The 14,070-nt window shown below is 40.7% G+C and overlaps 1 protein-coding gene across 1 annotated transcript in view; it reads right to left on the reverse strand.

Annotated features, from left to right (window-relative positions):
- Positions 1-597: 597 nt before the first annotated feature.
- LOC115208304 (V-set and transmembrane domain-containing protein 2-like protein) overlaps positions 598-14,070 on the reverse strand; it is a 74,727-nt gene continuing 61,254 nt past the window's right edge. The window contains exons 2-4 of the mRNA XM_029776243.1: positions 7,412-7,578; positions 1,347-1,391; positions 598-1,188 (exon numbers count right to left, since the gene is read on the reverse strand). Of these exons, the coding sequence (XP_029632103.1) occupies positions 874-1,188; positions 1,347-1,391; positions 7,412-7,578 (527 nt within the window). The 3' untranslated portion in view covers positions 598-873. The remainder of the gene's footprint in view (positions 1,189-1,346; positions 1,392-7,411; positions 7,579-14,070) is intronic.

The following is a 14,070-nucleotide window of genomic DNA, read 5'->3' on the forward strand; positions in this document are numbered from 1 at the left end:
GTGGACCTGGCTCCCAAGTGAGTGGGCCTATGCCCTCCCAGGCCCACCCATGGCTGCGCCCCTGGCCAGTCATGTGAACTCCATAGATTAGGGCTAATAAATGTATTTAAATTGACTGATTTCCTTCTATGAACTGTAACTCAATAACATCTTTGAAATTGTTGCATGTTGCGTTTATATTTTTGTTCAGTATTTTATTTATTTAACCTTTTAACTAGGCAAGTCGGTTAAGAACAAATTCTTATTTATAATGACAGTCTACCCTGGCCAAACCCTAACCTGGATGATGCAGGAATCCAATTGTGCACCATCCTATGGGACTCCCAATCACGGCCAGTTGTGATACAGCCTAGAATCGAACCAGGGTCTGTAGTGACGTCTCTATCACTGAGATGCAGTGCCTTAGACCGCTGCGCCACTCAGGAGCCCGAAAGTATATATTGCTTTGTCCTTTCCATTCATTTCAGATAAGTGCTTATTAAGGAAAGGAGACAAAGGAAGGAAGATACTTGAGACTATTGAGATACAGGCCTTCCCTGCATCCTTTCCACCCAACGACACCCTCATCTTCACACATCACAACCCCAGAGTCAGAAATCATGGACAAAGCATTTAACAAAGACAATGAGAAATAACATTACATTAAGAACCAAGACAACACGATCATGCCCTCTGGTGGTCTGTGACAATCCGAATTCAAACAAGCAAAAACAAATCTCAGATTAACAAACAACCAAACAAATCGATTCATAAACGAACATATAAATTAAGCAGTTTTTGTCCAGGCCTCTGCTGGTGTAAAAATAATCATCCTTCTTAAGATAATCGGGAACATGCACTCCTGTTCTTCCTATCTGGACACAGAACCAAACTCTAGAGCACACAGCTCTCAGTGCAGTCTGCTGTGCTGTCATCGGCCGATCGCCTCTTCAGTTCCCGGTCCTCTGTTTGGTGGGGGTGCACCTGGCTCCCCTGTCCCTTGTGTCGGGGCTCCTGGGGCTGGGTGTCTGCTGACCCGTGGCCCAGCCATCTCTCAGCTTCCACCTGGAGGTAGGCCCGGACGCGGTGGTGCTGCGCCACGCTGCCGCTGAAGTCGATGACACGGCACTCGTATGTGCCCTCGTCGGACTGCTTGACGCTGGAGAGACGGAGCTTGTGGGAGATGTTGCTCCCAGCCACTTTCACCACCTGTGGCAGGAGATCATGTATTTGTGAGTCATATGAATATGAATCATATTCCTGGGTTTCAACAGAAGTAATTAGGTTAATAATGAGTTAATCATGTTTAGTTAAGAGTCCATTTAGTTTAAAGTGCAGTACTGTATACTGTACATGTGTCTCCTCACACTTATTTTGGTGGCATCCTTAGACATCTCCTCCATTGGCACCACCTATAAGGAATTTATTAAAATAAGTCAGGCATATGGCTGAAATAACATTAGCAAGTGACATACAGTATCAATTGAGATATAATCAAATATGACTTCACGTTTTTCTATGATTGTGTTTTGCTTTTAGTGTATTGATGTGAATATTGATGTGTATATTGATGTTTATTGATGTGCAGATTGTATATTGATGTATATTGATGTGTATACAGGGCTCATCTGTGAAAGACACCTTGATCTCAGCATGACTCCCTGTTAAAATAAAGGTAAATATATATATATATATATATATATATATAGCATATACCGTATATGTCAACATACTTTCAAATATGTCAAACGTCAGACAATCAACAAATGAAAATGTGTTAGACTCCACCATCTGTCACAGGCGTCGATGAAAGGTGACCAAAACGCAGCGGGTATAGTGCTCATCTTCGTAATTTATTAAAGAGAGTGAACACTTAAACGAAAACAACAAACCGACAATCAACAGTTCTGCAAGGTACACAGACTATACAGAAAGCAACCACCCACAAAAACACAGGAAAAACAGGCTGCCTAAGTATGGCTTCCAATCAGAGACAACGAAAGACACCGGAAGCCATACCTGGCCACACATAGAAAAAGAAAACTAGAACATATCCCCTGGAAACAAACAAACCCCAAAACACACAGAAACAACACCCCCTGCCACACCCTGACCATACTACAATGACAAATGACCCTTTTACTGGTCAGGACGTGACAGCACCTGAACCAGTGGAATGCGATACTGCATACATATATTTGCTTTTGCACATCTGCAATTCAAAACCTTTAGCACTGTGCTCAAATAAACTACTTCCTATCCACACTGGGTAGTCTAATATATTTTTTGTTGTTATGTCTGCTAGCTATTTCGTGGCGTCAATTGAAGAGGCTATCTGGGAAAGTTGGGGAGGGGAAGGTATTCATTATTTTTAAATCATATTTTATTTGTCTTTTTTTTCACTCCAGATACAAACTTATACATACAAACAACAACTTACAGACGGATGGATACATCTCATTTGCCCAGACCTGCAGGCCATTTCAATATTACAATAATAAATCATTAGATCTTTCCATTGTGTTAATGATGGCGGATTGATTGATTTCCAAGTTTTTAGTATACGTTTTTTCAAGATCAGTGGGTATGTCTTGAAATATGCCGCAGACAGATTCAAATAAGTTTACATTGTAATACTTCTGACAGCCAACTTTCTAGCTCCGCCCATAACTTTTGGCCTTCATAGCATTCCCAGAAAGCATGGATTATTGAGTCATTATTAGTTTTACACTTAAGACATGACTCTGCTGTTGTGCTAATTTGTGAATTTTGTCTCTTGTACAATAAATTCTATACATTCGTTTATACTAGATTAATCGTACATTTTCGTTAACTGTAATTTCGTTAGTTATGCTCCAACTTCCCCCCCATCTTGTGCCAACATCAGTTCTTTTTAAGTCTTGGTTCCAATAGTTTATTTTATTTTTCTAAAAGATTGTCAGTTGGATATGCTCTCTACAAGGTTTTGTACAGTATATCTTCCCTATCATATGAACATTATTTTTTGACTCAAATAAGATTCCCTCAAGATTGCTCTGGTGTCCAAAGTATTTCAAATCGTAATTTTGTGATATTTAAACTTTAAATTGCATGTATTTGAAACTATATACATTGGTCAGTCCAAAATGTATTTTTTATTCTGTCATGGAGATAAATGTATTTCCTGTTACCAATTCATTTATGGTTTCTATGTCTTTAGTTTTACATTTGGACCAATTTATTCTGAAAACCTATCCAAGGATTGTTCCATAAGGTTATATTTTTAGGGAGTGATATTGGTTCTTGTAGAATATGTTTCATTTTCTTCCATATTATTATAGTGTTCTTAACTATGAAGTTGTTAATGCTCTTAGGGGCATAGGTATGCATTATGCATTGAACAGAGATTTGGAAAATCTATTCCTTCCTTAGTGCCAATTATAGTGTCTAGCGTCACAGCAGGGGGTTTAAGTTTCCATAAGTTATAATAGTCAACCTCATCCCACAGCGCTAGTAAAATGCTAATCAGCAATTATATATTATTTCCAATGCCAAGGGCTGCGGGTAATGTATTTCCTCTGTGTGCTGTATTATAGACAAATGTGGATTCAGTCGATTCAGTTCTGTCAACAGTAATGAACATTATCTCTATTTATGGTAATAGTGTGTTAACAAAGTCCATGTGGGCTTAATGAATGTTTTTTACATTTTTTTTATTTATTTTATTTAACCTATATTTTATCAGGGAGTCATACTGAGACCAAGATTTCCTTTACAGATGAGCCATGAATTACATAAATTACATAAAATACACATTTTTATTTATTTATTTATTTATTTATTTCACCTTTATTTAACCAGGTAGGCAAGTTGAGAACAAGTTCTCATTTACAATTGCGACCTGGCCAAGATAAAGCAAAGCAGTTCGACAACATACAAAAACACAGAGTTACACATGGAGTAAAACAACATACAATCAATGATGCAGTAGAAAAAAATACATAACAAAAACATAACAAAATATAAATACAAAATGCATGCAAAAATGCAAGAAAAACACAGTCATAAAAAACAAACACATTCATCAGTAATAAGGTCCTCAATCAGCTTTCTGAATTGCCCTAGAGGCACCAGAACTTTAAAAAAAGTGTTCCACAAATAAGATGCAAGAAAACTAAGAGCTGATTTACCTAACTCAATAGAGATCAAAGGAATTTCCAGAATTAGCCATCCCTGAGACCGGATGTGGTAACTCGTATGTCTAAAGTTTAGTAATGATGTTAGGTACAGTGGGACTTTTTGTAAAAGGGCTTTAGGAATGAAAACTTAGCAATGTATCAATCTATGTGACATCAAAGAGGGCCAACCAACTTTCTGGTAGAGAATACAGTGATGAGTACTAAAACTGTCACCCGTAATAAAGCGGAGTGTGCAATGGTAAATTGCATCTAATGGCGTTAATGAAGTGGCTGCTGTGTTCATATACATGATGTCGCCATAGTGTAGGACCGATAGGAACATCGACTGATGTTTCTGCTTTCTACTATTTAGCGAGAGGCAAGACCTATTTCTATAGAAGAAGCCCATCTTTATTCTCAACTTCTTAATTAACTAACTCATCAACATGCTTTTTAAAAGACAGCTTTTCATCTATCCAGATGCCCATATATTTGTAAGCACAGTGTCACATATACACCCTCTCTGGCCTCTAGGTCATCAGGCTGCTGATTATCACACACCATCGTCTTGCGCACCTGTGCCTCATGATACTCACCTGGACTCCATCACCTACTTGATTATCTTCCCTATATCTGTCCTCCCCTTGGTTCTTTCCTCAGGTGTTATTGACTCTGTTTTCATGTCGGTGCGTTTGTGGTTCGTCTTTATTTTATTTAATAAAACACTCACTCCCTGAACTTGCTTCGCGACTCTCAGCGCACTTGTTACAGAATAACACCTCACCTAAGGGAAGCAACAGGGAGTGTTTTTTAAAATTAAATTAATGACGAAGGGTCCAGGAACTGCTACAGGCTCTCATCCCTCAACCTGATCGCCAGGCTTCCCTGCTTCCACCAGCTCGTCAGGTTCTCATGCCTCAGCCGGATCGCCAGGCTCCCCTGCCTCAACCAATCTCTCAGGTTCCCGCGCCCCAGCTGACTCGACAGGTTCCTGTGACAGGTTCTCCTGGCGTGACAGGTTCTCGCGCATCAGCAGGGATGACCAGTCCGCTCGTGATCCCCGGGTTAGTCCCCTTTGACGACGTCTTGCGGCTGGAGCTATGCGTCAGGGAGGGGCTACTGTCACGTATATTTCCTCTCCGGCCTCTAGGTCATCAGGCTGCTGATAATCCCACACACCTGTCACCATTGTCTCACACACTTGCACCTCATGACACTCACCTCATGACACTCCCTCATTTTATTTAATAAAACACTTACTCCCTGAACTTGCTTCCCGACTCTCAGCACACTCGTTACACACAGACACAATCAATATGGACACCATCCAAAGTACAGTGGAGGAAAAAGTATTTGATCCCCTGCTTATGTTGTACGTTTGCCCACTTACAAAGAAATGATCAGTCTATAATTTTAATAGTAGGTTTATTTGAACAGTGAGAGACAGAATAACAAAACAAAAATCCAGAAAAACGCATGTCAAAAATGTTATAAATTGATTTGCATTTTAATGAGGGAAATAAGTATTTGACCCCCTCTCAATCAGAAAGATTTCTGGCTCCCAGGTGTCTTTTATACAGGTAACGAGCTGAGATTAGGAGCACACTCTTAAAGAGAGTGCTCCTAATCTCAGCTTGTTACCTGTATAAAAGACACCTGTGCACAGAAGCAATCAATCAATCAGATTCCAAACTCTAAACATGGCCAAGACCAAAGAGCTCTTCAAGGATGTCAGGGACAAGATTGTAGACCTACATCGCCAAGCAGCTTGGTGAGAAGGTAACAACAGTTGGTGCGATTATTATTCGCAAATGGAAGAAACACAAAAGAACTGTCAATCTCCCTCGGCCTGGGGCTCCATGCAAGATCTCACCTCGTGGAGTTGCAATGATCATGAGAACGGTGAGGAAACAGCCCAGAACTACAGGGGAGGATCTTGTCAATGATCTCAAGGCAGCTGGGACCATAGTCACCAAGAAAACAATTGGTAACACACTATGCCGTGAAGGACTGAAATCCTGCAGCGCCCACAAGGTCCCCCTGCTCAAGAAAGCACAAATACATGCCCGTCTGAAGTTTGCCAATGAACATCTGAATGAGTCAGAGGACAACTGGGTGAAAGTGTTGTGGTCAGATGAGACCAAAATGGAACTCTTTGGCATCAACTCAACGGGTCTCTGAATGTCCTTGAGTGGCCCAGCCAGAACCCGGACTTGAACCTGATCGAACATTTCTGAAGAGACCTGAAAATAACTGTGCAGCGACACTCCCCATCCAACCTGACAGAGCTTGAGAGGATCTGCAGAGAAGAATGGGAAAAACTTCCCAAATACAGACAGGTGTGCCAAGTTTGTCGCGTTATACCCAAGAATACTCAAGGCTGTAATTGCTGGGCCAGAACCCCGACTTGAACCTGATCGAACATTTCTGAAGAGACCTGAAAATATCTGTGCATCGACGCTCCCCATCCAACCTGACAGAGCTTGAGAGGATCTGCAGCGAAGAATGGGAGAAACTTCCCAAATACAGGTGTGCCAAGTTTGTAGTGTTATGCCCAAGAATGCTCAAGGCTGTAATTGCTGCCAAAGGCGCTTCAACAAAGTACTGTGTAAAGGGTCTGAAAATGTATGTAAATAATAATATTTCAGTTCATTTAAAAATAAAACAATGCAAAAATGTCTAAAAAACAGTTTTTGCTTTGTCGCTATGGGGTATTGTGTGTAGATTGATTGAAAAAAACTATTTTAGCAATTTTTGAATAAGGCTGTAACGCACCAAAAATATTTTTATTCAAGGGGTCTAAATATTTTCATAATGTACTGTACATTGAGTTTTATCTCTATAGTATTTCTTAACTAGTTACATGCAGCCTGGTCTAGGTCAATTTGAGGAAAGCCTCTGAATTAGCAGTGAGTGATCAACAATATCGAAAGCCTTTGACAGGTCAATGAAGAGGGCAGCACAATGTTGCTTTTTATCCATACACTTAACATACTTTATAACTGTGGATGCAGCAGAGGTAGTTCTATGACCTGGTCTGAAACCCGACTGCTGTACATTTAGAATACATAAATATCTTAGCTGAGAATTAATCAAATATTGATGATAATGATAATCAGATACAGGGCTACTCTTTTATGAAACAAGAAAATATCACAGACTAGTAACTCGGATCATTGGCTCACGTGTCACTCAAACACCCAACGGCCAAAAACATTCTCCCCTTAAAAGGCAAGTCCCGCCCTCCAACCGTAACTTTCCTCTCAGCGGCTCACCTGATTGGAGGTCCAGGCGGGTTTCTCTCCCCAGTCTCTGTGGTTCTTCATGTACCACCACTGGATCTCCAGGGAGTAGGAGGGCCCCGCCCCCCGGAATGAACAGGCCATCTCCACATCCTGACCGCTATGCGTTGTGGTGTCATGAGGGACCTCCGTGAAGAGAGCTGAGTGGAGAAAGAGTGAAGAGACTGAGCATTTATGCACCCGAAAAGTGACCAACCAGGGGTAGCACTGGAAATAAAAGTTAGATATTTGTGCCTTTAAATCACGAAAGGGTCAAAAAGTCCCTGTCTGTGAAACCTTAGCAAAATAATTGCCAAAGAACAGTAACACTAAAAATAGTGTTTCTTATTGGACATCTTCAGGTAGTCCCTCCCTGTTTCAGTCGTTTGTTTTCCATTTGGCACCTAATGAGGGCTAAAGTAGCCTGGGACATCTCTCAAACAAAGACATCACCCCCCCATATCCCCTATCTATCCCCACACATCCAGCTATTAGACCATCGCTACATCCTGTTAACTGCTGATTATTTGATTTTTTGAAATGATTACTCTTGCAGTTTTGAATTCCCCGCCATGGTCACATGACAATGAATCCCAATACCGGGATAAGATCGGGATAAGATCCTCAACAGGTTAAAACACATTGCTAATTCATGGACTAATCATCCTTTATAACTTCACCACCACAAAGGCTTCCACCACCAAGAGCTTCAGTCTTATAGACAAGTCTTTGAAAGATAAGGTATTCTGTTTAAGCGATGTGTTGTTGTTTAAGATGCACCATCTGCTATGAGGATAAAACTTCAGCAAGAAACAACAGGCGGATGAAGATAATTAAGTTGAAGGGCACTTTGGGGATTTTGGAGGGGATTTTCTTGTATGCTGTTGGGAGCTGTTTTGTGTGTCTTAGTAAATTCTTAAAGACATTACAGATGTATCAGACAAATGCAATTCGACTGGCTCATCTAATTGCATTTTGAGTCATGCTTTTTAAGGATGTTGTCCTTTAGGTAATGAGAAGCATGTGTACAAAATGCATCATAATAAATAACTACATCAATAGATATGGATAGTAAGATTGTGAAAATGTGTGTCTTATCTAAGTGATTTAACCCTGAAAAGATATACCCCTACGGACAATAATTAAAAGTGTTGTAGGCATTTCTGTGTCCATTACATTTCGCAATCCTTCCTGACTGCCTATTGTTTTCCCATCTCTCCTGCAGCGACCCCTTGTGTATAGAACATGCAAAGAAACATTAAGGAAACTCTACACCTGTCATACAGCAGCCTTTGTCTTGTGTAGTGATAAAATATTGTCCCAACATCCCTGCACGACAAAAGCTTAGAGAACACAATACACATTATCACCATATCATGCCTCTATTAAATCAAGGTCTATTCCAGGGGCCTCCAAATCCCATTCATGGTGTGCCGGCATTTGCTTCAGCCTAGCATTAACACCCCTGTTTCAAACAATCAACTAATCATGATCTTCAATCTGGACCATGCGAAGTTAAATCAGGTGTGGTAGTGCTGGGCTGGAACGAAGGCCTGCATCCCCAGTAGCTCTTCAGGACAATGACAGCTGGTTCATTTCGTTCACATCAATCATTTTGATCTATCTTCATTTGATCTATCATCACACTAATGATGGTGGTTAATAATGTGTGGTGAAACTAGATGTATGTTCAGTACATTAGGTTCCTGCTCTACACAGCGTAGAAGCCTGAGGTCATGTGTGATTGTACACTCATCACACCCCATTGAGTCTCACATTTTTTACTATAAAGATCTCTCTTGCTCACTCTCTCTCCATATTGATTTTATATGACTATGTACTTACAGTGGTGAGTTATTTTGGGAGTAAGTGCTTTGTTCTGTACAAGTGGGTTTCTCCTATTTGTTTATTTTATATTCTTGCACAAATATTGTTTCTCAATAAACAGATCATGCAGAGTAGTTTCAAGACAATTACATTTTGCACAGGACACGAGAGATAGCTAAAAGTATGCATAAAAGATGGAATGAAAACCTCATGGTTGAAATGTATTTTAAATGATTATACATCTGCCCATTTACCAAGGGATACTCAACTTGGTGAGGGCAAATGGTAAATACGTTAAAGGTACATAAACACTGCTGTACTTCAGCAGCCAAATGCTTTAACCTTGAGAGGAAAGGCTGTGTTCTGAATTCCCTGCGTCTAGAACCATAATATAGGCAAGTTTGAGGACACCTCATCACTATACGGGGTCCTTCTCATAAAAACCTGAGTGGTATACCACGAAGCAAGCTAGATCTACTCAGGGCGGGCTACAGAAAAATGCTGCTAAATGAGCAGAAAAGTGAGAACTTGAGCAGGATGGAGGACAAGAAGAAAAATAATGATCACGATGACTAATGCGAAGATAAGACGAGCAAAAAAAGATGGCGGAAAATCGGAAGCAGATCTCCAAAAAGGAAACCTGCATCTCAAGTTTATACACCTCCTGCTTTTCATGAATAATAAAATAAAACTATGCTTGAGTTCCTTGATCCTTCTACTTCTGATAGTAGCAGTGGAGGAGGGGCTATAGGAGGATGGGCTCATTGTAATGGCTGGATTGGAATAATGTAACGGTATCAAACTAATCAATCACATGAAAACCACTTGTGACTCCATTCCATTTATTCCATTCTAGCCAATACAATGAGCCTGTCCTCCTATAGCGCATCCCACCAGCCTCCTCTGGATAGTAGTGATCATAGAGGGAGTGAAATGGAGATTGGGAAAGCTGTAGAGAGTAAGTGTGAGTCGAAGAGTGGAGAAATAGCGGAGGGTCTGGAAGGTGCAGCTGCTGCTCTGCCTGAGAATGGTGGGAAGGAAGAAAGTTGGGAACTGAAAACTTGCGACCTGGAGTACGGTTCAAAGGAAAAGTTGACCATGAAAAGCGTAGCCATACGAGGTATCGTGGTGGGTAGAGAGTAGGTTAGGGGAGGTGCTGTCTGTCAAAGTAGTGTATTTATTATGATAGGATACATCTATCTTCCAGAGAGACCGAGTATTGCGCAAGACTGGGGGCGTGAGAGGTAACATGCTTTAGTCTATGAAATAAAGCTCCTCTGAAGAGGGTGATAACAGTGCCTTTAAAACACCTAAATGTAACAAAATGCAATCTACGTAATCCCCAAAAGTAATTATTTATCATGAGAGGGCCATAAACAATAACTAGTAATGCTGCATATTCCAAGAAAGGTTAAAATCTCCCCTTTCAGATACAAATTGTTATAAATTGCTGAGGTGTAGTCACTTTTGAGGACACAAGCTCAAGTACACAGTACAAATATGATACAAATATGAAAATACAAAATATTTTATATTATGAATTTCCTATTCAACAAAATGGTATGAATAAGGCTTGAAATTACTTATATTCTTTATAAATATAGTATAATCTAATGATAAAATTACTAACTATAAGATTTCACCTTATGTTTAGTGTAAGAGAAAATGTGCATATTTTGTAAATGTTCTCTCTTGATCAAAATGCCTGCCCTCATCGCTGTGAATGTCTCACAGAGCTTTACATTGGCTTCCTGAACCCGTTATAAACTCACCTTTCATCTCATATTAATCTTGCCCGTCTGTGAAAAACAAAGTGTTTTTTTTGTTTAAAATGTAGGAATTATTTTAGATGAATGGCTATAAATGTGCTACAGTGATGAAAGTACTCTCTCCTGCTGCACTATGATATATGGATTGCAAGCATGTGCTTTGTCAGTGTCTGTGATGCAGGATTTAGACAGGAGTTGATGGACAGTCAGAAGAGCCAATGAAATGCTAAGAGGGACATTCCAGCTTCAAGTGGTTTCAGATTTCACATCCTATGTCACACAGAAATTATACTACTCTGTCTGTGGGAACCTGGGCTATTGCTCAATGTAAGCAATTTCGATCTATGGTGTCCACAGATCGATTTATAAGTGAGAAGGGTCAACATTTGGGCACTCAAATCATCATTAAATCATCATAAAAACATAACCTATCGTATACCCGACTGTAATTGATAGCACACAACAAACCATCTAACATGTCGCATTACAGACCAAATAGTCTTATAGGCCTATGTAAATCCATGACTCTTGCATTTAACATGCAACTTACATAGACCTACACATAGTAAACCATAGGCCGGTAATTAATAGACTATGAGGCTGGAACATAATGCCCTATAACAGTAATAATCCCAATAGGCTTGGCAACATCTCACTGGCTCAGCAAATAGGAGATAGTAGGCTTGGCTCAGCGACCAGGAGATAGTAGGCTAGGCTCAGCGACCAGTAGATAGTAGGCTAGGCTCAGGGACCAGAAGACAATAGGCTAGGCTCAGGGACCAGGAGATTGTAGGCTAGGCTCAGGGACCAGGAGATGGTAGGCTATGCTAGGCTCAGGAGATAGTAGGCTAGGCTAGGCTCAGGGACCAGGAGATAGTAGGCTAGGCTCAGGGACCAGGAGGTAGTAGGTTAGGCTCAGGGACCAGGAGATAGTGACTAGGCTCAGGGACCAGGAGGTAGTATGTTAGGCTCAGGGACCAGGAGATAGTGACTAGGCTCAGGGACCAGGAGGTAGTATGTTAGGCTCAGGGACCAGGAGATAGTGACTTGGCGGCCACAAATGTAACCATTTAACACTAGGAGAGCAGAGAGCATCATATTGACTCAAAACACATGCACTTTTTTATTACTCTGTCATTTTTAAAGTTATGTCCCACCCGTCCTTGACTTTGCTAAATAAGTCTAACACACTATCGTTGTTAGAATCTTAATAACACAAACAGAATTTGTGTTATAAGCAGTTTTAAGAGGACATATCAATGTTTCCCCCCTGCCTGTCAGGCATCTGCAGCTAATGATGGCCCACTGAAACAAAATCTAAACTATTTCGAAACTAATTTCACACATATAATAATAGAGTTAGCCTAAAGACAACATTAAATTGACTATAGTCCAGTGGGTCCGAATATTATCAATTGTTAGATTGTATATGAACAATCTGATAAACAGCACAGTTTGGAATTGACAACAGAGGCAGGGAAATGAAATGGAGTGCCAAAAAGTGACATTTGCTAATTCTCTTACAGTGTCACTGTCACGACACCTACGAAAGGTGGCGCCCCTCCTCGCCTGGGCGGTGCTCGGCGGTCGTCGTCGCCGGCCTACTAGCTGCCACTGATTTATGTTTCACGTTCTGTTAGTTAGGCCTAGGTTAGTTACGCACCTGTTTTGTATTAGTTGTTAGTGGGGAGGGGTATTTAGGCTAGCTAGTTAGGTTTGTGGTTTGTGCGGGATTGTTTGTTGTCAGGGTTGTATGTTGTTTATGAGGATCTGTGTTTTTCCCTCTTGGGATTACAAAGTATTGTATTTGGGCTGCGTCCTTGGTTATCATTCGTAAGAGGGTGGTGCCTTTTATTTAGCACACCCTGCGCTCCGTTCTTTCCAAATCACCTATGCTTGCCAAACAACTCTGGCAAATGAGCTATATTTCAAAAAATAACTTTTGGGGGCAGAATTACTGCTATTAGATCCGCTCCCCACATGCACTCCTACACTCAAAGCACAGTAATATATTTAAACTAAAAATATGACACTGTTTTTTTGAAATGCATTTTTAATTCATAAATGAATTCCTTAAGACCTGCCCTTAACAAATTAATAATGAATGGTCCTTGCGATGTTGTTTATTTAATGGATTTTAACATTGTGGTGTTTTAGTGTTTATTCTTTTGCACATATAGCCTACAGTTGCATAAACTAATGAAAATGCTATTGTCTTCATTGAAATACATTTTCTTTCGGGAGGGAGGTTCAGCACAGACTGACTGACTGAGCTCCCACAAGTCTGTCCTCGACGCTCCACTGCTCGTGGCCAGGGAGCAGCCTCATTTGTGAGAAGGAGAGAGAGAGGGACAGAGGGCGACAAGAGAGGGAATGTCAAGCAGGTCTGTCTTGTCAACTAGGGTAGACCATTGTAAAATGAGAGGGCTATCTGTCTTTCTCGTAGTAAAATGTGTCCCAGTGAACAAGCAACATGCCTCTGCCCACTGGGGTGTGGTTTATGGAGCACAAGTTCTCATCACACCGGTATTGTCGTTGAAATTTATTTCACCGACACATGCGCAAAACCAAGTAAACACCTGTAGATTTTGGTTACATGCATAGGTCGAGGACCATGAGGAATCATGGTGGATGTCAAATTTGAAATGAGAAGTGCAGAGTTGGAGAAGATGAATAGACAACAGTAATAGTCGAAGAATGGAATGAAAAAGAAGAAGGTGTCGAAAATTGAAGGGTATGATTAAGTGTATGTCGGACAAGGGTTCATTTCTTATTGGGCTGCGATTTTTTTAACAAGGAAAAATCTGGGAGATCCATCTGGGGTCATGAAGAGGGTGAATCATTTTCCGGGAAATGTGAAATCAATCAATCAGTGACCTGGGCTTGTCCTAATAATGAATTATGTGCCTGAGGAATAGAGGAAGAGGACAGTGGTCTCACAAGAATCGTGTCATCTGAAGTATCGTGCTTCGAACTCCGGAGTTGGGAATCTGTTAAGGGAGTCATCTCAGGGGTGTCGACGGAAGTTATCTCAAGGGTGTTGAGGGAAGTTAAGGC

The sequence above is a fragment of the Salmo trutta genome, chromosome 14, assembly GCF_901001165.1.
Source record: "Salmo trutta chromosome 14, fSalTru1.1, whole genome shotgun sequence".
Lineage (NCBI taxonomy): Eukaryota > Metazoa > Chordata > Actinopteri > Salmoniformes > Salmonidae > Salmo > Salmo trutta.